The sequence below is a fragment of the Diorhabda carinulata genome, chromosome 5 (genome assembly GCF_026250575.1).
Source record: "Diorhabda carinulata isolate Delta chromosome 5, icDioCari1.1, whole genome shotgun sequence".
In the NCBI taxonomy this organism is placed as follows: Eukaryota; Metazoa; Arthropoda; class Insecta; order Coleoptera; family Chrysomelidae; genus Diorhabda; species Diorhabda carinulata.
The window spans coordinates 23,498,408-23,523,522 of NC_079464.1; the positions used below are offsets into that span (position 1 = coordinate 23,498,408).

Consider the following 25,115-nt stretch of genomic DNA (forward strand, 5'->3'; position numbering starts at 1 on the left):
TGCTATTCAACCTTCTCCTAGACCTCATACTAAACGGAGTCAAAACTGCAGGAAGAGCAAACAGATGGGAAGCAGCGGGCTCCGAATTGTATGCTACGCGACGTTATATGGCGCAACAAATTAATGTCCATCTCAAACAAGGTGTATATATACAAAACAACTGTACGCCACTTATTAACCTATGCAGCTAAAACGAGAGTGTGTACAATCAGAAGGAAACAATTTATCCGAACAACAGATATGAAAATCCTTAGATTAATAGCCGGAGTAACTCTGTGGAACAGAAAACGCTGTTCCGACATTAGATAGGCCTGCGACCAGATGACAGATGTAGTCAGATAGGTTCGGAGAAGAGTGGAAGACACACGTCGACAGAATGGGGGAGGATCGGCTGGCAAAACAAGCATTCGAGGAGAGGCCAACCACCAAAAGACTAGCAGACAGACCTTCAAAGAGATGGGCCGAGTTAGGGACACTGACATCCTAAGATCAAGATATTGGACAATACAGAGCAACCCTTAAAATAAGTGGAAGAAGAAGAAAATTTACAATTGTCATATATAGATATTTATAATCTCTACGAGCGTAGATAGATAAGTGCTCACACCGCTTCATGGTACCAGTGTCGCAAGTACAATCTACGATTATTTAGTACATTATTGTAGTGTAGTTTTTTCTTGACCGCGCGAGAAAAGAAAAAAAAAGCTATAATGTTGGAAGAAATCACGCAACGAAATCAAAGAACGTTTGAATGTTATGTAAGGTGACTTTTCTCCTTCTATAGCTATTGTCAAAAATTCTTTAACAAGTTTCAACATGATCGCATGTCAGTTTTTCATATGCCACGACCAGCTGTAGAAAATGTTAACCTCGGGGGATAACATGACAAAAATCCTCGATTTCGTGTTGAACATATAGGATTGAAGGTGCGCGAGATGGCTAAGACAGTAGGCATTTGAAATGATCACGTAGATTATATCGTCCATAAATTATGGGCATGAAAAAGCCAGCCGTGTTTGTTCATTCAGAACAACAAGATAATGAGACCACTTCAGAGTAGAGTATGATGCTGTTTAAGCGTAAGACCAAGGAACAATTGAAACAGTGGACTTTACTCAAGTTATAAAGAAGGTGAAGATTGTCCTATCGGCCGGAAAAGAGATGACCTCTGTTTTATGGGATTCATAAAGTCACTCGCCAGGTAAAAAACATATTGTTCAGACAGGTTGAATAATCCATAATGTTCGTAAAGTATTTATCGGTATTTACTCATTGCAATATATCTTCGCAAATAAAATTAAGGAACAATCAAAAAAATTCCTTAAACTCGAAAATTAATCAAGAAAAAAATATTTCAATTGTAAATACATTAGTCTCTTACCACAAAATGACTTGTCGATTAATTTGTTACTGAATTTATTTGGAGAAATTAAATTTTTATAGCAGTAAGCTTTATACACATGAATTTTCAACACCTCTTTGTACAGTATGTCTTTCTATCTAAAAAATTAAGTTCCTCCTGTTTTGCGCCGAGATTAGTTTCCACAGAACTGAACTTCTCCACCTCCTTAACAGTCTATTATGCCCTTATTGAGTCGCATCTCCGATGTGCCCTTCCCTTCTGGGGAACGAGTGGAGCGACTCAATTTGAATGAATCTTCAAACTACAAGAGAGAGCTGTTAGATATTTACTTGGACTAGACTTGAAAGATTAAAAATCAAAAATTCTGACTCTCCCTTCCTTTTTCATCTTTGAAACCGTTTGCCTAATTCGTAAGTACGCTTCTCCAATTTCAGAAAGAACGTTGCACGACTATTCACTTAGGAACGCAGAGCACGACCTTTACCTACCTACACCACGTTCAGAATTAGTTAAGGGCTCAATATTTTACAATGTAAAAAAATGCACAATCACTTTCCAATTGAAATCAAATTGGCATCACATTTTTCCTCATTTCGCAATAATTTGACGGCATATTTACTGCACAGTGCCTTCTACTTTGTAAACGACTTCTATAATTTTGTTACTCATTGTGATTTCCTTCTGTATATTGAAATTTTATTTTATTCGTTTCATCTTTTTTTAGTTATTTTTATATTTGTTTTTTAGTTTTTACAAGCTACAAATCGTACCTAGTTTTTGACAATAAAGCAATTCTCTCTCCCCCCCATTATAGAAAGACTATAGTTCAATATAATAATTTAGAACAAGGATCATCTCCAAATACTATAATAAATAAATATATAGTTGGAGAAGTACCATTAGTACCAAGAAGATTAAGAGAAACCAAAAAAGAGAGAAACTAAAACATACATTGAAAGTAAAAAATAATATTCAGAATATGACTTTAATGTCTGTTTAATCTCGCAATGTTAACCTCACTGGAGTTTATATAGACTGAACGTCATTCATTGTAATTATTCATTTCGCTGCTAGTTGATTAAATTCTTTGCGTATTCTGTACCCGACTAGAATTTTGGGAGGGGTTCAGCTAGGGCCCTCACGAGGCTAGCCACACTGCCTCGTGGGGACCTCATGATGCTGCCTCATAGGGCGCACAAAGGGTATATAACGCCTTGCCTCATTCGTGCATCATTATGTATACCGCATGTGGACCTCATAAGGAAAATTAACTGTTACCCTATTTGAAAATTTTCAGGGAAATTAACCGAATTTCATTGGCAACATTAAAAATAATGTATTTTAAAATATATATAGATATATCAATTACAAACAATACATTCATAGTCATTACAATCTTAAAATACAATAAGTAATAAAGAACTATTTTTTAAATCAAACTTTCAGAATACAATATAATGCACGGGATAAACTACATAATGTATATTTTACTTTATATAAAAAAGTTACGCAATTAAGAATACTAATCTGAAATACTAGTCTAAATGCTCATTGTCTATTTCACTATTAGCTTCAGCAGGTTTCTTGGAACGAGCAGTTCGTCCACCGTCCCAGTCTTTACAATTATGTAGAGCTGAAGCCATAGCATCAAGAATATTTTGGTCTGGGACATCTTCGCCTGGTTTCGAAAAAACTTTTCTGAGCGTCGCTAAAAAGAAAACATTAATTTAGGACAATTATAAATATTAAATACAATATTTATTAATTATTTGTATTCATTTTGTGAAACTTGAACATTAATTTCACTAACCTTTTATAACTTTAAAAAGACATGTATCCTTGAATACATGTGATTTTTTTTTTGAAGTCTTAACTGGAGCGAACATGAGACCTACATCGCGAGATATACAATATCTTAATAATTCGCCAAAATTCCTAGTTATGGGTAAGCGTCTATTGACTTTTTGAAGTAATTTCCGAACCTAAACGTATAATTCAATATTCGGTAAGTATTCAAATCGTTAATATTATAATAAAAACTTTTTTTAAACATGAATACTTACGAATTTTTTTTGAAAATTCTTATCTTTTTCAAGTTTTTCATCGAACTGATCAAAATCTATTTTTGTTTTACATGGAAGTTTTATTTCAGCATTTTCATCATCACTATCGACTTCAATATCTGTGTTATTGATATTATTCTTTGTTAATTGATGCTGAATCTCAATAATTTTTCCACTTAACTGTCCAATTTGTAAAGATAATGAATTATATTGACTATTGAGTTTAGTGAATTTCTCCGATATTTCATTTGAAAAAGTCTTAAAGCGGGCATCAATCATACGATATAACTTTTCTGTAACATAAGAAAAGAATATACTTCGTTTCCCAAATGTTGATAATTATAATTAATAATGCGGTTTCTATTCATCTTTCAATACCTACCAAATTGGTCACCTTCGATTTTTTCAATTGAATGTTGGTTTGTTGACGAGCATAATAATACTGGTTGACAATTCTTATCTAGCTTTTCCATTACATTAGGTGTTTGTGGATTATTTTCATCAATTTTTAAATTCGAATCAGATGTACTGGACGAAGATATGCGAGATCTTTTGATATTTTTTCTGGTAATGATTTTCTTTTTTTTTGATCTAGATGCATCGTAACAATGTTCTTCGTCTGAGTCTGTGGAAGAATAATATCTATCTTGTTTATCTTCTTCTGTTGGTAACTTTTGCGATGATGGCTGAGCTAAAAATTTAAAATATATCATCACCTTTTCGTACTTACAAATATATGTTTTCCAAGTAACAAAATCTATATTTTCATCATAAATTACCTCTATTCACACGTGTTTTTTCACCTAAATCGATGTTGATTTCATTTAACATCTTCAAAGATTCATCTCTGAATGTTTTTCTATTTTTAAAAAAATGCACATCATTAGCAGCCTTTACTTTAGCTGTCTCTTCATTTTGTGTAGAATAAGCAAATGGCTTATATTCCAATTGGATAGCCAATTCATTAGCTTCTTCAAACGTTCCTGAATATTAGAATAATGTACTTAATAAAAAAAATCAATAAAAAATGATAACTGAAAAAAATAGAATTTTAGAACAAAGGAGTTTTTTTGTAATTGTTGCGAAAAAGTTTTTTTTCATTTAAATAATAATTACAGTATTGAAAACTATTTTTTATCACTAAAAATAATATAGTAATCATAATATCATGTTAGACATTGACATTAAAAGTTTTTTTAAGCTAGAAATATTTTTTTAATTGAGGTTGTTAGAAAAATGAATCCAACACAAGAAACATACCTTTGTTCTATTTATCTTATTTTCTCAGAGTATATAAATTCGAGATGAAATTAATCAATCGAATAATTTCACAACTTACGAGCTCTTCCTCGGATGTCTACTGAATAAACTGGCCAATCATTTATCGGTTGTTCACAATTCTGTACCATTTTTGATAACGTATCCGATCGCTTTACATCGTATGGTGGAGGCATAAATTTGCACTTGATTGTGTCTGTTTTTTCATCATAAAAAATCCAAGACGATGGCACTATGTCAATATCTTTTTTTTTTTTCTTACCAACAAAAACAACTAGTCTATACTTATAATCTGCAACCACTTCTGATACATCATCATTTGATGTACTATTATCAGTACTCATGGTGATTATTTTTCGAGAATATATCAACTATTTTAATTATATCACTATTTATTAACCTACAATAATTATATGGTTAAGAGTATACACGAACGACTGAACACGATTCAGAAATTAAACTGATTCTTACTGTTGACGCGTAGAAAAGATTTCTATACTGATTACCATCCACTTGAAAATATAAACATAAACAATACTCTTCGTAGAATAGATGTTTGTATAAGATTATGAGACTTAAAGTTTAAAGCCGTCAATACAAACGGCAGATTGTACCATATAAAACATTCTTATTTTTCACTTTTACATATGAAGTAGTGGTATCACATATATTTTTTCTTTATGTTCATCACTTAAATTTAGACAAACCATTTTTTTATCCACATCTATAATTTTACACGTCACAATATTCTCATTATTTGCAGAGACATTAAACATTTGTAGAAATTTAGCATTACATGGATATGTAAAAAGAGGTTTTCTTTTTCTTAGGATTTTACCACACATTTCAATAGTACTTATATCACCACGTGGAGGAATGTATATATCATTTATTTGTAAAATTTTTTGATTTGTCAGTAATATGGTGTTATTTGGCTCTTTTGTAGTTAGTAACACTCCTTTAAATTCAAGCTGTTTTATGGTAGTTCGACCTGATGAATCTGGTTTCAGTTGTCTTTTTATAACAACATTCGGAGGTATACCTGTTGGTTCATTCCAAACGTAAAAAATTTCATTGAATCTCCGACACAACTGTGAAAGAGGATTATTGCCATTTCTAATAAGTTTTTTCATTTTACCTAGAGCATTTTCAAATGGATACGAAGATATTTCATATAGAGGACAATTAAAATATGCTACATCATCGGCTAAATGATAAAGATTATGAACATTTCCTATAACAAATTCAGGTTTATATATAGCTGGTGCTATAGTGACAAATAATGTTAGAAAATGTTTTGCGGATGGCCATTGCACCATAGCTAACTGTTTAGAAAATAGAATTCTGCATGCTACATGTAATAACATGAAATGTTTAAATACTTCATCTTTTAAAACTTTTTTAAAAATGACTGGCCCTGCATATAGCAATAAAAATTGAAATTCGGTGGCTTTGAATTTATGAAATTCTGTTAAAGATCTCGTAGCCCTCTGGAATTCATTAGGCACTTTTATTTTCGATAACATATCAGTCAATAGTGACTTAAACCTGCTACTAAGTTTAAGTTCTCTGACGTCACCGTCTATCCAACATCCCAACAATTTTTTCATTATTCCAAGGAAAAGCAGATGCATGGAATCTAATGGAAATTGCTTGACTAAATCAATTTCCGGGTATATACGAAGTAGAGGTGATACACCTTGATGATGACCTGGAGTAGATTGATTCCTGAAAGACTCATTTGTTCTTAATTCCCCACATATTGGATAAATTCTTCTATTCATGTATTGTTGACCTTTTATTAAGCATCTTTCACACGCCCAGTATCCACCATGACCTACGATGCACTTTAAAAAAGAGCGAGCAGGAGTATCACAAATAAATGCTTTTACAGATACAATGAATTTGCGATTATCTATAATAATTCCTGTTTGCATTAAACTATTGAGTTCTTCTATAAATTTATCTAAATATCTCTGAACACTTTGTGGCTTCTGATCTCCACAATATACAGCAACAGGAAATGGTTTGTAAATGTTTGGATCATGATGGATTTTACAGAGTATTGGCCATAGCTGTTTTTTACTGGACTTAAACAAAGGTAAACCATCAACATTGAAAATCAGTTCTATGTTATTTAGCTCATGAATACTTGGGTTTAATTGAATTCTTATAGTTTTCTCTATGCCAAAGTATACAAACTTGCCAATATTATCAAAAACTTCAATATTATAATTTTCTGACGTAGTATACAAGAAAGTTTTTGCACATCTTGGTAGAGTAGGATAAGATCTTCTTCTTAAAATAGCTAATAATGATTCTAAACGACTATGAGGTATAGGCGGATTCATTAAAGCCCACTTGCGAATGTCTTCTACATCATAAACCGATTGATCAGTATCATCTACTTCTTCATCTATTGCATCATGAGTCTCGTTTTCTAGTTCATCGTCTGAGCTAACATCATGAAATAATAACAAATCGTCAAATTCTTCATGATTAACATCATCTCTATCATGACTTTCTTCATTCATCTCTTCTTCTACCACAGCTGATATTTCATCACTTATTGCTTCTTGCTCATAATTTTGCACTAATTCCAATTCCACTTCAGCATTTGAATTGGAAGCACTATGATCTTCTAGATTGGAATTCAAACTATTATCACTTGCTGTATTGTTGAATGACTCATTAATATCTGGTAATTGATTCTCAATGTTTTCTAAAACGTCTTCATTGCCAGAAGGCATCAAATTTTCTTGGTTGGAATTTGCTGACAGTAATTCTTGTCGAATTCGCCTGAATCTTTCTGCTCTCAAACGCCTAAGCTCGCGTTGTCTAAAATAATTATTCATGATGTTATGTCAATATTTACTTCAATAAATAATAATTTTCAACAATAATCAAACTGAAATTATTTACACTGGTAAAGATTAATGTAAATTTGTAACTGCTTATGAAAATATATATTTGTCTATATGTACTATGTACACTATGTGTACCTGAGCATGCGCAATACGATGTACATAAACGATATACTTTATGCAATACGTTCTAAAATATTGCAATTTCGTAAGGTAAATCCGATAAGACAACGATTAACAATTATTACAATTCATGAACAATTGTACTATTAACAATTAGTAGTAGTAGTAGTAGTAGTAAAGTAACAATTGTGACAAGTTTAATTTTACCAAAAATAGTATATTTGATATTTGTCAAATCGAGCCCTCATGGGGTAGACGAGGGGATTGCCCATCTCTTTAAAATACCATATATGTGTTAGGTTTACCCTATAATATCCTTATGGGAAACTCATACGGCATACCTCACTTCAATATTTATAATTTTTTCCGTGAGGTGCTCATGAGGAAGTTGCGGGGAAATCCCTCAATCGGCATGCCCCCCATTTGCCACATGAGGCCCACACGCTATATAAGGCATGCCCCCTCATAAATTCTAGTCGGGTAGGGATCATAATAAATAAATGTGCTCTGCTGCCGTCTGGTTTAAATTCATTCGACGATTGCTTTGGAAAGATTATGGATTGGATTTTAATAATTACCCTTGAATGAATAAATACATTGAAAGGAGAACTATCACCAACATATTTAACGTTATGAGTAGATTTTGTAGATCGTACGAAGGGAGTTAAAAATCACTCCTCTATGTAGTGTCGTTTCGTCATTAATAAATAGGGCATACTTTTGAACTTCGCAACGAAATATTTTGAACGATTTATGTATTTATCTTTTGAAATAGAAGAAAAATCTGAAGTTCAGAATCACCTACAGCACAAGCCAACTAGGATGAAGTAAAGACGCGTGTTTACGACCGTATTGAGCACACTTTTCAAGCGATCAGAACTTGAATTAATTCATAGATGATTTTTCTATATTTATATATTTATGATACATTTATTTATAAAACATAGAAACATTATATCAGTACAACAAACTTTCAAATCAATCTTCATCCTCAGAACTTCATATCAATCAAATAGTTTTCTAAATTAATAATAACTGGCTGAATGTCTTGGTGAATAAGTTGCAAAATCCAAAATTAATATTAACCATGCTGGCTTATTACTGGAGGCTGGTTTTTTGCAAGATGAAATATTCATGTAGTTCACAAAAGTGACGTAATATTTAGTCTAGGTGTCCACTTAACTTCTTCCTTGAAGATGTGTGCTTTAGTAAACTAGTTAGATAGAGATGCTAATTTTATCAAAGTTTAAACTAGACTACGAGGGCGGTTTGACGGAAGCGTGCCTTCTCACCATAAAAATTGGTTGGGAAAAAACTTTTTATTTTTCAACTTTATTCTCTTGCACTGTACACACTTAGTACAGCAAGCTTACAACTTTTACATACTAAAAAATAATAAGAGTGTCCTTGTGGAGAGGTTCTCATAAATATTTTTTTATTCTTTATAACAGGCTGCGAATTTATTGTACGCTGAAATTTGCAAACCAAAATATAAAACATGGTTATTCCTCAAAAAATTGATGAAACTCAACATCAAATTGATTATTTTACATCTTCAAAAATCTATTCATTTTAATTAAATTTGAAATATCATTTCACCGTTAAAACTCTTTGCTAATTTGGAACAACATATTTACATTTTATATAAACATATATATTAAGTGTTTAATAATTTGGAAATTAGAATTCTTCTTTATTTGATATTTGCAGCAATCTTCTCACTCACACATTATAACTTTTTTAAGGGCCTATTTATCCAAATTCGCCAAATAAACAATAAACAAAATTTTCCCCGTTGGTCCCTCAATGCCCACAAAGTATTGAATCACCCCGGTAAGTGAAACTTTATTCGTTTCCAATACGCAACAACCTCGTATAAGCACTGATAACTCCGAACGTCGGGACGCTTTTGTAAGCACGAATCAATCATTCCGTCGAAAGTGAACCTTCTTCTCTTGTTAATATTCGATGGTATTAGGTACATAGCAATACACCTGGAGAGTAGTAAAAAGAGAAAATAACAATAAAACACCACCCTTTCTATTCATATAGTTGGACCCGGAATAAACGAAAATCAAACCGATTTCTAATAGAAGTTTACTGCAGAGGCGTACGTTTATAATAATAACCATGAAAATATATTTTTTTTTTTTCAATATTATCTCTTCTATTTATAAATAATGTTAATAATTGACATTTGTGCATTTAGATTTCCCTGTGATTCTATGCGATTCATAAGGGACATTCTAAGTTTTTTTAATTGTTCGTACTTACAAGCTTATCCGCAAGCTCTAATGTAATGAGTGTGTAATAGTTCTTTTCCAGTTAATTGCATCCATTATTTCTTGTTTAGCTCGGCTTCTATTCAGACTATTATATTTCTTAAACTATCTCTTCTCTGTTTTTATATTCCACATTAATTCTATTGTTTTATTTTCTGGTTATCTTAGCTGTCTTTTTTGTCTTTTGTCATTCTTCGTTTCTTACATTCACATCTTCTCTTTCCTTAATATCTTCATTATAAAGTTATTTTCTGTTTAATTTTTTTATTAAAACCGAAAATTTGTATCCGTAGCTCAGCATTAGTTATAATACTTACTGTAATTTTATCTATTGTCTAGTAATCTCTCACATCGATGGTCTCAAACCAATACCACGTTACTCAAGATCTTCAGTTTTATAAGAAGCAAAAAAACGATACTGTGTTTGATTATAAAATCGACTATAATTTCTTTAAAATTCTGCCTTCTAATATTTAAATAGTAAATGCTGAATTTAAATATTTTATAGGATATACGATGTATTGACTTAATAGTATATTATTCACGAGTATATAGTAACTCATTATACACTTTATCCAAGACTGAATATTTTTATTGGAAAGTTTTGTCATTAGAAACACTATTATTTTATTGTATCAAATATTTCATACAATATATTGTTGTTCATTTAAACATAGTACATAGTTCGAAAATTGAAATAATCGTATAATATCTCCATAATAACACAAAAATCTATGTATTTGTTTTTTGATGAGGCAACTTTGGCAGCTTCTTTTATTTCTGGTGGTGTTAAAGATAAAGCACTTTCATTTCCTATATGGGGTCATCCATAAATTACGTCATACGACTTTTTTGCCCCTCTCCCGTCCTTGTCATATCTAATCACATTTGTGAGACTCCCCCTCCCTAGTGTACCGTCACATATTTTGCAAATTACATTGAAAACTTATTAAATAAAAACAGCGGTTCAGAAATCATTTTTATTTCCATTTAAATAATTTTTTTAATAAAATTAACATCAAGTCAAACAATTAACAAAACATAAAACGATTAATTATATTAATTAAAGAAATCAACAAAACAAAAAATATTAATTGAATTTTGTAGTCGTTTACCAGGATATATTGAAAAATTGTTAGCCTACTATAAAACCAAACAAAATGTTAATGTCGAAATAATTTTATTACTCAACATATTCTCCTCATAATTGGATACATTTATTAAAGCGAACCTGCAACGTCTCTAGACCTTTCAAAAAAAATGTTCTAGTAATTCAAACCCTAAATCACGAATTTTTGCATGACAACATGAGAATTGTGTGCAGGGGCGTTGTCCTGCAAAAACAAAACACCTTTGAATAGCTTTTCGCGTCTTTTCTCTTTAATTTTTTTCCCGTAAAGTAGTCAGTAATGTCGAATAGTAATCTCCAGTTATTGTTCTACCCTTATCCAACAAATCAATCATGATCACTTCATGGCAATTCCAGCAGATTTTTGGATACGAAACTTCTTAGGTCTTGGAGAACCAGAGTGTCGCCATTCCATCGATAGTTATTTTGTTTCTGGATCGTAGAAATGTACCCAAGTCTCATCCATAGTAACAATTCGGTTTAAGAAGTCTACATCGTTTTCATATCGAGTACAGATCGAACGCGATGCTTCTACCCTTGCACGCTTTTGGTCAACATTCAAACATTTGGGTATCCATTTTGCAGCAATTTTTCACACATCCAAATTGCCGTGAACTATATGATGAACACGTTCGTATGAAATATTCAGTGCTCCAGATATCAGTTTTACCCCAATTCTGATAAAATCATGTCAAGAACTGTATCGATATTTTCGGGGACTGATACAGAAACTGGCCTTACTTCTTTTGAAGCTTGCAGTCCAGTTTTTCACAGTTCACGAAGACATTGATCACCATGGGTTTTAAGCATATCTTCATAAATCTGCTTACCTCTTAACCCTTTTAAATACAGGTACTTGATGATTGCTCGATACTCCAATTTTTCGATTTTCACAATATTGGTGGTCATCTTTTTTCTTTTAATTTATTGCGTAACTCTGGTTTACTTTTTTGACGTCAAACTTTACACTAACACTTCTAATAAGTTATTGTTCGTTGCTATGGTAACGCAATATTTTGTTTATGCGTGGAACTGGTCTAGGCTAACTAGATCAATACATCCTCGTATAGATAGGGTATACCTGCATTCATAAAACTAATTTATTTTTAATACTTAAGTTACAGTTTTTAAAATTCTTCACTAAAAAATATTTCTCATTTCTGTTAGTGATGGTTTCTGAGATTTAGTTAGACCATACTATAATGCTTTAAACGCAAATTTGTAAATGGAAATATATATTTTAATTTGCTTTCGTACCTTAGCGTCACGATCGTTTTCAGTAGATTGATGTTTCTGAAATCGTGCCAGCTATTAAATGATAATTCGTTCTAGTTTTAATCTGTGACGTTTTAAGTAAGAATGTTTCATTTTCTTCTATATTCACACGAATTTTTATCGAAATTTCTTGAATAGTAGAATTTTAAAGTTTTTTATTATGGAATTGAATATAACAGAATCACTATTTGGGTGATTCCGTTCTAACTGTGATATTCAATGTCCTGTATTGTTTTTTTGTACTAGTCATTAATTAATAATCAATTAATAAAAATTTTGTGTTAATTGAATAATTCTTAAGATATTTAAACATTATTTTTATACAATATAACTTGCCACTTAAAGAAAACTTATACTACATCACTTGAATGTCAGTACCGTGTCATGTCCATTCCTAGAATTTACCGATAAATTATTAATTTTTTTTGTCGTAACAAATGATTTAAACTAATTACCTTATAAATTCTAATGTTTATGATCAAACTGAGGAAAATTGATGCACTTGTTGTTTAATATCTTAAGTTACCATGTCAGTACCGTGGATAAATGAGTCAGTACCGTGGAACTCAAAATCCGACATTTGTGTCTTGCTCGTGATACTTTGAAGTTGTAGTAAATTCCTCTTAGAGTTTTATTTTTACAGTAAAATAGATGAATAATATGCATAAAAAAGTTAGAAAAGTTAAATTTTAAAATCTTGAAATTTTGAATACAAAAAATCACAGTTAGAACGGAATCACCCATTTATATAATGAAACTGAGTTATCGCACAATTTTCATTACCAACGATGTAAACTTGAATATAAATCATTGATCCAAAATTTCTTCTTTTTTCAACCCCATCTATTATATAGTATTTTGTTGAATTGTTCCAATGGTCAGACCCTTATATAACCTAAAATGTTTGTCAATTAAGACTGAAACTGTTCTCCCATGTTACTTATTGTTTATAGTTACTACTTAAACTTGTCTCGCAAGTCCGTTGGCCTATTAATGTTCCTATCTCAGAACTCTCTCCCATTAGTTGAATATTTCAATACTGATCCTTAGATCATTCGCAATTACGTCATTTCAAACATACCCCTGGGCGTTCACCATCATTCGAAGAATGTTACTAAGAAATTTTTCCAGAATTGCTAGATTTGAGTTGCTTGTAGTACCCCATAACTGGATAACGTATGTTCAGACGGGCTTAAGCATGACTTTGTTGTTTATAGATATCTGGGATCTTCAGCCAATCATCCAGTATAATTTATGTAAAGTTGTTTTCGCTTGGAAAATATGTTTTGGCCAATTTAATTTAAGATCTAGATGTATGCCAAGATATTTAACTGTATTTGCGTGATTTAATCGTTGAATTTTATAGGATGTTCTATTTGTTCAGGCTATATGAACTGATTTAATCGAATTTTTTTCATTTTATATATTTTTTGCCAATTTTGTATTCTGTCCAGTGTAATCGATCAGTTGTGAAATGCTCTCGTAGATCAGGGTCGATAATTTTTGAAACCAAAAAAAATATCAGTACCAATGAAACCCATTGGAAGAGTAGGAGAATATGATAAAAATGAATTACGGGCGACCTGAGTTCGGGAATTGGAAGCGGGTTTTTTTAGGCTGCAAAAAGGCTTATCTCGATTTCCGGCGAAACTACGAGAAAAAAGTTAAATTTCAAAGTTGTAGGTAATAACAAGATCTACAACTTTTGAATGTACCATTTTTCATATAACCTCAAGTTTTTGGTTCTTTATTTTTATCTTTTTCACCCATAAATGTGTACAAAATCTCATCCGAAATGTATTAATTTATCAAGTTCAATTTTTTTGTATTTTATTGATAATAACATTAAAACTCGCGATGCTCATTGCCAGACACATGGTACGGTTACAACCCTCTGCCGGGCACTCCTAAACTATAATATTTTGTAATTATTCTTATATTATGAACGCTGATTTTCATATATATTATTAAACAGAAAATTATTAAACTGTGTTTTCTCAGTAGCCAGACACATTTGTGGGTTCTATCATCCTACCAGACGCATTGAAATTGTCTAATAGTTGCGGGAGTTGGGATCATGCAGCAACTGGTAATAATTGACGGTTTTCTCTTGTTACACACCATGAAAAATATTTCCAAACATTTCCAGAAGCATTTCTAAAAAACTTTTGCAAATGATCAATTAAAAGCGTTGTATGTTGTCTTTGATCAGTTTTTACACCATCGATGAAAGATTTGGTCCTAGTGATATCTCCAAAGAATTGCGAAATTCTAATTTTAAAGAAGCTTCAGTTGATTTTTCCATGTCACGATGGGCTACTGATGAGATGTTGTCATTTATAGAGAAAATATAAATCATATGAAAAGCCTAATCACTTAGTTCATATTATTTCTTATTTTTATGAAATTTATTGTAATTAATTCAATTGAAATTTTAAAGTTATTAAAATTTTATTATTCATTATACAAAAGATAAACTCCTTAAAACTTAAAAAATAGACAGGAAAATACCTTTTTTCGGCACTAGTATGATAAGCCACCTCATAACGATCATCATGAAACTTTCATGCGAAAACACTTACATCCAAGGATACCGGAAGTGACATTATCTCAGGGAGGCTAACAGATATCGAACCATGGATAACTTTGTTTGATAGATCTCATCAAAATCTATCTGTGTGTGAAAAGTCACGATTATTGACGTATGCGCAGAAGAGTTTCTGTGGAAAAAGTATGCAAATGCATTATTTACACGAAAAATCAACAGATAAAATGAAACTTTAGTAATTTTTGTAAGGTTAGGTTAGGATATATTAGGTTAGGTTAGGTTGTGTGTGTATTAGAGACTGAAATTAAGGTAAACAAAAATAATTTTCTTCAATCAAATATTTTATTTGGATATAAATCTGTATCGAAATTTTGCAACTTTTTTAATAAAAGCTTTGTTTACATCTGAGACTGTATATGAATCACAAAACATTTGCAACTTAGCAGCAGCAACATCAATAAAATTGCCAACATTACATAAATAGCACATAAAACTTTGATTAATATTGAAAATACGATTTTGATGTTCACGATCTTCGATAATTTTGCTTTCACCAAACTTGATGAAAGCTTCCAGGAATTCTACATATTTTTTGATAGTTTAAACAGCTTCAATTTTCCTTTCCTGAAAAAAGCAGGATTGTAATCACATCCTGTGGTCGCTTGTAAACAGATTTTTCTAACTTTGTTAAGTCCACTATTTTTGTTAAGTCCACATACCTCAAGTTATTTCCAGTCCCTGTCAGCATCCAGACGTGTGATTGGCAACATTTCATCAGTAAAATGAAAACATCAACTAAAGTATCTTTAAAATTAGAATTTCGCAATTCTTTGGAGAAATCACTAGGACGAACTTGCTCCATCTATGGTATACTCTAATTCTGCAGATTCAAATCAAATCTTTCATCGATGGTGTAAAATACTGATCAAAGATAACAGACAACGCTTTTAATTGACCATTTGCAACATTTTTTTAGAAATGGAAATTTTTGGAAATATTTTTCATTGTGTGTAACATGAAAAAACCGTCAATTATTACCAGTTGCTGCACATGATCCCAACTCTCGCAACGATTAGACAATTTCAATGCGTCTGGCAGGATGATAGAACCCACAAAATTGTCTGGCTACTAAGAAAACATAGTTTAATAATTTTCTGAATAATATATATATATAAAAATCAGCTTTTATAATATAAGATAAGTATAATTACAAAATATTATAGTTTAGAAGTGTACGGCAGAGGGTTCTAACCATACTATGTGTCTGCCAATGAGCATCGCAAGGTTTTAATGCTATTACGAATAAAAAAGCTTGCTAAATTAATAAATTTGAGATAAGATTTTGAACACATTTGTTACCTGCCAAACGAACCACGATCCAGGTTTAAAGGGAGGGTATGATTCGTACCTGTGTTGGGAACTCACATGGAAGAATTTTCACGATTACGTACGTTAGAAAAGTCTGGCCCTCACGGGTTCTTAGACTATTATTCTCCCACAAACGAGATGTTTGTTAATTATATTCAAACAACGCGTTTAATGAAATGTCAATATTGTTTTTACTATAAAATTGTGAGTAAAATTTCATGCTACAACTTTATTCACACTACTCATTGTAATAAGTAACAATTTTTTCTATCTTGACTTTGTTGTGTGTATTTAACTGAGAAATAACTAATCATTTACTCTGCCGAGAAAATTATATAAAATTGTTAAAATTTTTTTTGGCAGTCAACGTGTTAAAAATGCCATCGTATGTTATGTTTGCTTCTTAATGAGAGAGTTGGAACAAAACAAGATCTTTTCTGTATGATCCCCTCAACAGGTGGGTAGAAAGAAATTAAATCCGTTACGGTTTTTATACCCACCACTGTTGCTCCCCTTGATAATGTCGATTTGGGCGATATACATTGTCGGTTATCTTGATGAATTTTGACAATAGCCATATGAACCCGCCCTTTTTACTGCTATAAAAGTTTTTCGGCCTTATGGCAATCGTAACTGGTATCGTTATTAGTTGTAGGGACAAATAAAAATGTATTTTCAAATCAACTTCCGTTAATTATTTTAATCAAGGCTGTATCATAGTTTGTTGACACTTTAATTACTTGATTAATAAATTGATATCAACAAGTTGAGAAATATTGTGAGTTTTATAACTCAATATAGCAGCAGATAGTGTTACGATACAAAATTTTGTGTACAGATATCTGTATAGACCTTGAAGTATGGTTAAAAAATATTAGATATCAATAAAATGTTTTTGCAGACTTTCCATTACTTCCAAATCCAATAATTCGAAACCTTCGTTTTATTCAAATTTACGGAACCAGAATTGAAAGGAATTTAGTATTTGTTGTAACTAGATAGAGACAAATATTTTCTGCAATTGAAACGTCAATTATTATTACTATTATTACTATTACTATACTTTTCTGTCTGATGAAACCCACATGAAATTAACATTTATGTTGCTGTTTCTTCAGGTAAGTAGCCCTTTCTTGGTAATAATGACCCTAGAGTGGTTGGAATATTATTGGGAAATTGCTGTTAGTTAAATTTGGGAATCTATTATTATAAGGACATGTTGGGGCTAATTATCCGAATGTCCAGTTTTGTTTGTCTCTTGTCATCAGCGAGATCAAATTGTCTTTATTCAGCGTTGTTGCTATTTGCTGTTTGCCTTTTCCCCAATTGTGTTCCATTTATGGCAATGGATTGACTTGGATTGAAACCGTTTACATTGTTCTGTACTAGCTAGCAACTCGAAGTAGGGTTCTTCTCTGGAGTGCCGCTATTATTTGTTGATATCTTTTAATTTCTAATTGTCTTTTCCATATTGAAGATCCATATAAGACTCCGTAAAGCAATCTCCTTTTCTTTTCCTTCTGGACTCCAATGTTTGGCATTATCCTCGTGAATGCGTTTAGTTTATCGCTTTTTTCGTCGTTGTCATCACTTGCGCTCTAAAATTAATATCTTACCCTATATTTATGCCTAGGTATTTCATTTCCTTGGAGGGGATGATTTGTACCCCATTTACTGATCTCTCCGCCTACTAATAATACTTCTACCTTTTTTCTGGTGCCGATCTTATTCCGTTTTTCACCATTCAGACACATATTGTTAATTAGTGCTTCCTTTTTCCCAGTTCTTACCCCACCCCATATTCATATTGGAGATTTATTGCAGGGTCATAGAATACATTCCATAATTCCGAATACTGATCCCTGTAGTATACCCGCCGTCATGTCATATATTGTTTCACAATATATGAAAGTAATCTCGTAAGTAATTAAGAAAATATTTGGAGATTGTTTTGTCTGTTAATTCTCTCAAAATTTAGTTCTATGGTGCTGAATTGCAGCCATTTTAAACATCAAATGCTATAAATTCGCACCATCGTTCCCTTCCTGACCCATGAAGCTTTTGTATCATGGCGATGTCATATTACCTCTTCGACAACTTATATCACGGATCTACCTTTTCTAATTCCAAATTAATTTTGGAATAAACATCTGTTTTTCGCAAGTTCATGTTCTAGTCTTATTCTAATGAGAAGTTCGTTTAGTTTAGATATTTTCTATTACGGTGGGGATTCTTATCTGGTCACCAAGCTGTAAGATAGCGTCTGGTGCTACTGCTACAAGCTCTCTGACAACTTTGGTGGGTATTTCATCCAATTCCTGTCTTTAATTTGTCAATTGCCTGAGATGATTCCTCGAGAACAAAGGGAGTAATATTGACTGGTCTTTGCCATGTTAGTAACTTGTTTCTTATTGGGAATAGTGGTTTTATTTTTCTGCTTGTAGACACACTTTCTCAATCACTATCTTATACCCATTTCTAAATATATCTTTCTCCAATTCATCGCAGAGTTTTTGCCAATATTTTCTTATCCTTTCTGGAAAAATTCCAATCTGGATTGAAACAATCACCATATCGACAACTTTGAAACTTGATATAGTTCTCAGTTTAGTACTTTAGTCTATAATATAACGATTTGATCGGTTTAATTCACGTCAAAGGCCATAGAAAATCGTCGCACGCGATTTAATTCCATTTTTTGACCAAGATGATTATTTTAAGTTTCTGTAGCAATCCTCGTATTTTTACTCATACTTTTTTATGGAACTGTTAATTATATTCATTTTCTATGATGGAAATTTAAATAAAATTAAACACAAAATGCACAATATACAGGGTGTCCCACGAGTTAAAACTATCTGTATATGGCAAAATACTTGAAGTAAAATCATGAAAATATCTACGTTTGGGTTGTCAGATACGATCTTTTTAACAATAAGATGGCCGACTTGCGGTTCTACATGAAGTCGACTATAAATTTGTTATTTTAAATGGAACACCCTGTATATTAATACATTCTTGAATTATACATGAAATTTCAGTATACTTTAGACTAAAAACTTTTTTCGAAAAATACATATTTTTTGAGTTATTTTTTTGTAAAAAAGTTGACCTTGCAGACGCTTATAAATTATTTTTTTACGAGGATACCCTTAAAGGTACGACAATGTATAAAAAGTGTTCAAACTTCAAATTTCTTTATTTTTTTAAATAGAATAGAGAATCCTCAACAATTTGAAACTATACGGTTCATTTGAAGCAAAGGTTAATCGAATTAAACCAGTTATTGACAATAATAATGCCGAAATTAATGTTGTTGCTTATTTTACTGCTTATCCAGAAGCATCAAAACGTTTTGCCCTAAGAGATCATCGATTTTATCGTATTTTACGAAAACATAAAATGCATCCCTATTCTTACAATTTGTGTCAAAATTTAAAACCAACCGATTTTATTAAACGAGTAAAGTTTGTTGATTTTGACAATATAAAGAAAAAAATTTAGACCACACATGCATCTCTAAAAATTTACAGAAAACATTTAATTTATGGATAACGGTAAGGTTTAGGTATAGGAAAGTATAAATGAATGCATTAAAATAGAAAAAAACGGGTGGTTCTATTTAAAAAAAATGAAAAAAATTGATATTTATGAAATTTAACATTGAACACTTTTTATACACACCCTGTATACAATAAAAAAATTTTCAACATAGATTCAAATACGTTTGACCTTGCTAGAAAGCAACCAAAACAGATACCATTTTCATATTTAAGGGTATCCTCGTAAAAAAAATAATTTATAAGGGTCAAATTTCTTATAAAAAAAATAATAACTCAAAAAGTATGCATTTTTCGGAAAAAGTTTTTATACAAAAAATGTATTAATATACGGGGTGCTCTATTTAAATTCTATTTTACTATAAATATTTTCCCATATAAGATAGTTTTAACTCGTCGTGGGACACCCTGTATATGAAAAAAAATATAGGGAACGCTAATTTAAATGTTCATAAACAAACTACTGCCACTTTTTGGTGAGAACGATTTTTGTAAAATTTCATGTCATTTAAAAGAGCTTAATTTCCTTTAGAATAATATTCTTCAATGAGAATTAAGAAGAGAATTAAATCAAATACACTCCTGCTAAATTAATAATATTTCTTATATAAAAAATAATCAGCGTCAATATTTATTATTTATTAACGCTACTACAGTTATTTCTCCACGTTTTCCAGCACGTGCTGGATAATTTTTCCTAATAATTTGCGTCATCAAAAATATTTTTTAACGTCTGCAAATTTAGATATTTCATTGTTTTCAGCAATACAGCTCTTCACACACTGACACAAATTAATTAATTCAATTGGATTGAAATTGCTGTGATATCATTAGGGGCATGTTCTGAGATTATGCCCATTATTATTATAGAACTACATGAAACACTCGTAAAATAATCAATAAATTAAAAAATATTTATTCTATACGCAATAATGATGATAAGAGGTTTATAGTTACCTACCTTTCTACAGTGGGAAAACACTAAATGAGGTAAATTTCCGTTATTATTAATATAAGGATGACTATAAGAATGGTTTCTCTATAAAAAATCATTTTATCTCTCAACAGAGTCTCTTTTGAGCTTTATATATTTTGACCAATGTTTCGTGGACTTCTTCAAAATAGGTATTTGTTAGAGACAAGATTATAAACCAGAAGTAATCACCTATATCTGGTGATTTGCTTTGAAAATCGCAGGTTTTTGCATCCTTGCATTGACCTATTGCAAAAGAACTTGTTCTTTGGATAAATGTTTTGTTTAAAACATGTCATTACATTCGCTATTGATTAATGGAAAAAACGTTTGCCATCTTGGCTTTCATCGGCGCCGATTCATCACTTTTTTTATATCGCTGTTTAGTCTCTTCTAAGTTGTCATGAATTCAATTCCTTGTTTGCGATTGAACAATGTACTCCTGCGAAGTTGTCACACAACGATTGCAACAAATGCGCCATCCATGCGCCTAATCTTTATCATATCCTAGTCAACATTCAAAATTGAAATCCTTGTGCCATTTGAGATACCCCGGACTCCTACAATTTCTTGCACTTTCTATAAATTAAATAATATTAACTGTGTAGGATGTGGAAGCTTCAGGACGTTCGACACCATTTTTGCTAGTAAGGCCACAACAAAAATCAGTAAGCCACAATTTTCCGATTGATATTGGAGGTACAGAGATAGTTTTTATTAAGTTGACGCTTAGCCTTGTTTTTTTTTGAGGTTAATGAGAACATTAAATTTACTTGTTGTTTTTTTCTCAAATCACGAGGTGGTCTACCATCAATGGCTACCTGCTGATACGAGCAGTGTTGTCCGTTCAGTTAAAAGTCGAGAAATTCCAAATGTAGCCTGCCGTCGTATTATTAGAAAATGGAAACATTTTCTATTATTTATTACAATTATTAAAACGAAATCTAATAATCTTGTTATCGTAATACCTTACAACATAACTCTTGATAATGAGAATGTAATGGAACTAGTTTTTATTTTAGATTTAGTTTAGATGGTACTAATGAAAAAGACTACTTACTGTGGTAATGTTAGGTTTGTTTAAAACACAATCAAATGTTTATAATTGCATTTACAAATGATAGCTTACAAAGATAACACAAATAGAAATCACTTCCATGGAAAGTTTCGATTTAGTAACTACTACCCATCAAGTAATAAATGCTCAAATGATCCTATATTCTCCCTCCTAAATAATGTCTACTCTAGCCTTAACGACCATCAATCCACTGCAATTACCTTGTTGTGATTTTTCTAGGACTTTTGATTGTGTTAATCATAATATTTTAATCAACAAATTGCAGTACTACGGTTTCAGAGGAACACTTCTCGCATGGTTGAAGTCATATTTTACCAACAGAAGTCAACTTGTGAGGGTTGATACAACGATGTCTTTTTGCAAGCCAATAGAATGTGGAGTGCCCCAAGGTTCAGTACTAGATCCTATTTTGTTTCTTCTGTTTATAAACGATATTGCCTATCTAAACATCATTGGTAAAATATGTCTATCTGCAGACGACACTAGTTTCTCTTGAAGCAAATCTGATCTCACTGCACTTCATAGGACCACATCGTTTCTAAAAACGAAGTTTTATCATATAAGATATATTGTAGCATTTTTTATTAAATAACACCACCTCTGACGTCGTTAAATCTGTAAAATTCTTAGTGCTAGTTGTGAACAATTCCTTGAATAGGAAGTTATGTTTTGCCGCCTTATCTCCTTTTTAGCGCTGGTATCAGTTTCCAAAGAACTGAACTCATCCACCTTCTTAACAGTCTATTATGTCCTTATTGAGTCGTATCTCCGATGTGCCCTTCCCTTCTGAGGAACGAGTGGAGCGACTCAATTTGAGCGAATCGTCAAATTACAAAAGAGAGCTGTTAGATATTTTACTCGGACTAAACAGCAGAGCTCACTGCCGGGACTTCTTTAAAAGATTAAAAATTCTGACTCTTCCTTCCTTATTCATCTTTGAATCCGTTTGCTTAATTCGTAAGCACGAAATATTTAGTTTGTGATTGTAAAATTAACCAAAAACAAAAAGAAATTGTAAAAAATGTTATTAAATTTCACGCGCTTTCTTTTAGTGACAGAAACAATATGGTCGTTTTCCTAATTTCTGCTCAGTTACTGGATATGCATAGAATTATAACAATTTTTAGCTAATATTTTCGTTCGATAACCGCTATAACGACTGACACCATAATAAAGATTAATTTCTTATCAAATCTATATACGCAATCAATTCTGATTTAATTTATTATCAAAGAATGTAACTATGGCTCACAAAGCGAACTTTGAACTCAAATTTCTTTAGATTTTGATCGATAACAAATATAAAGAATAGTACCGTTGGATTCGTCATACTCTACACTATCAAAAAATATATTTCTTGTTTCGCAATATTTCGCGCCGGACCCTTCTAAATTAAATAAAACTATGAAATGCAGGCGACAATCTTTATTGTTTTAATACAAACAAAAAATACAAACGTTAAAAGACGAATTTGTCAACTTTTACTAAAAAAACCTAATAGAATAATTTTAATTTCAGTTCACAACAAATATTACAAAGTAATTATGTTTTTATAAGCTTTATGTATAGCAAACGCATGAAATTGAAGTTACATAACCAAAGATTGTATTTGTGCTATAAAATACAGGTTGTTCCATTTGGAAGAAAATGAAATGTTCGAGTTTCCAACCACCCTGTAGATTCAAAGAAATTGAAAGGTTCGAAATTCCAACAAAAGAGGAATTACAAATCAATCAAATACAGATATATTGCACCAAATTTTGAAACTTTGTTGAATGAAATAATTTACATTTACATAAAAAGGTTATAGCAGAAGAACCACCAATATTTTTGAGTGATGATTTAGTTAAGGCCTTTGTTTTGAGAGACTGTTGTGAATGTGCCACCCATGAGAATATTTATTATTCAGTTAGGGCTAGAATTGTAAAAGTGCTATTTTGGTAGTCGACAACCATCGTTATAACATAAGTCGATTTATTGGACGGTTCCAAAAAGTTGCAACATGTCGCGGAAGCAATGAAATTTCGATTATTTTCAAGTATGTTATTGTGTCGACTATTTCAAATGTTTCTTACAATTGACAGAAAAAAAATGTTCAAATGTGAATTTCGTTCTACAATTTCAGAAAGATCGTTGCACGACTATCCATTTAGGAACGCAGAGCACGACCTTTACCCACATTTAGAATTAGTTAAGGGCTCAATATTTTACAATACAAAAAAATGCACAATCACTTGCCAATTGAAATCAAATCGATATCAACTTGAGGGCATATTTACTGGAAAGTGCTTACTCTGTAAACGACTTTCATTCTAGTAATATTATTTAATTCCGGGCATGCTGCATACTGGTTTAATTTTTGCTATGGACTTATTTACTAATTATGACCTATAATTTTGTTATTCATTGTGGTTTTCTTCTGTATATTGAAATTTTATTTTATTTGTATCTTTATTTAGTTATTTTTATGTTTGTTTTTTAGTTTTTACAAGCTTTTGTCTACAAATTGTAACAATTTTTTGGCAATAAAGCATTTCTCTCTCTATGTCCCTCTCTCTCTCTCTCTCTATTTAAGATGTTTGTAGTAATCACAGACGTTCATGCATCTTTGGAACCGATATTTTAATATAAGTACGTTAAAAAAAAACTTGACAACTTCATATTTAAAGAACTTAATTATTGAATTAAATTATATAATAATTCAGAAATTTCCATGAAAACTATGTAAATTACATTTGTTATTTATTTATTATTATAGATTTTATTTACATCTAACTAGTCATACTAAGATTGATAAAGATAAGGTTTGATCATTTACTTATAAATATTATACAGGGTGTTTCTATATTCGACCGACAACGCTTTACCACAAAGAGATCTCAATAAATGATTCATTTTGATATAGGAATACGAAACGTTAAGTGGGCAAAACCAAAAAATCAAAGACGCTTTTAAATTTTTTTTCATGTTTGTTGACCAATATGCTCCTTAATAATATTATAATTCTGACATGAACTTTGGAAAAATTCAACTAGTGGCGCGCTGTCAGCGTTAGTTGTCACTTTTATCCCCCTCTTTTTAATTTTGTTTAAATTGGCCTAATTATTTTTAGTTAAAAAAAACTAATAACTTTTTATGGTGCTAAAATGAACGGTGTTGTAAAAATTTGACTCTAAACAAAAGTCTGGAAGCACGTAAGTAATTTACAAAT

The 25,115-nt window shown here is 31.3% G+C and overlaps 2 protein-coding genes across 7 annotated transcripts in view; one reads left to right on the forward strand and one right to left on the reverse strand.

The window, feature by feature from the left end:
* LOC130893603 (AF4/FMR2 family member lilli) overlaps positions 1 to 25,115 on the forward strand; it is a 513,028-nt gene that overhangs the window by 199,060 nt on the left and 288,853 nt on the right. The gene's annotated exons all lie outside the window — the stretch shown is intronic.
* LOC130893609 (uncharacterized) lies at positions 2,739 to 5,266 on the reverse strand. The gene is made up of 6 exons (XM_057799841.1): positions 4,766 to 5,266; positions 4,206 to 4,409; positions 3,809 to 4,117; positions 3,427 to 3,719; positions 3,174 to 3,345; positions 2,739 to 3,071 (listed from the first exon to the last, which is right to left on the reverse strand). Exons 1-6 carry the CDS (start codon positions 5,046 to 5,048, stop codon positions 2,899 to 2,901), a joined length of 1,434 nt encoding a protein of 477 aa, XP_057655824.1. The 5' UTR covers positions 5,049 to 5,266; the 3' UTR covers positions 2,739 to 2,898.

Coding starts and splice junctions, on each gene's coding strand:
- LOC130893609 (XM_057799841.1), bottom strand. CDS start 5,048: ATGAGTACTGATAATAGTACATCAAATGATGATGTATCAGAAGTGGTT. Junction 4,410..4,765: donor AGACATCCGAGGAAGAGCTC/GTAAGTTGTGAA, acceptor TCTAATATTCAG/GAACGTTTGAAGAAGCTAAT. Junction 4,118..4,205: donor AAAAACACGTGTGAATAGAG/GTAATTTATGAT, acceptor TTAAATTTTTAG/CTCAGCCATCATCGCAAAAG.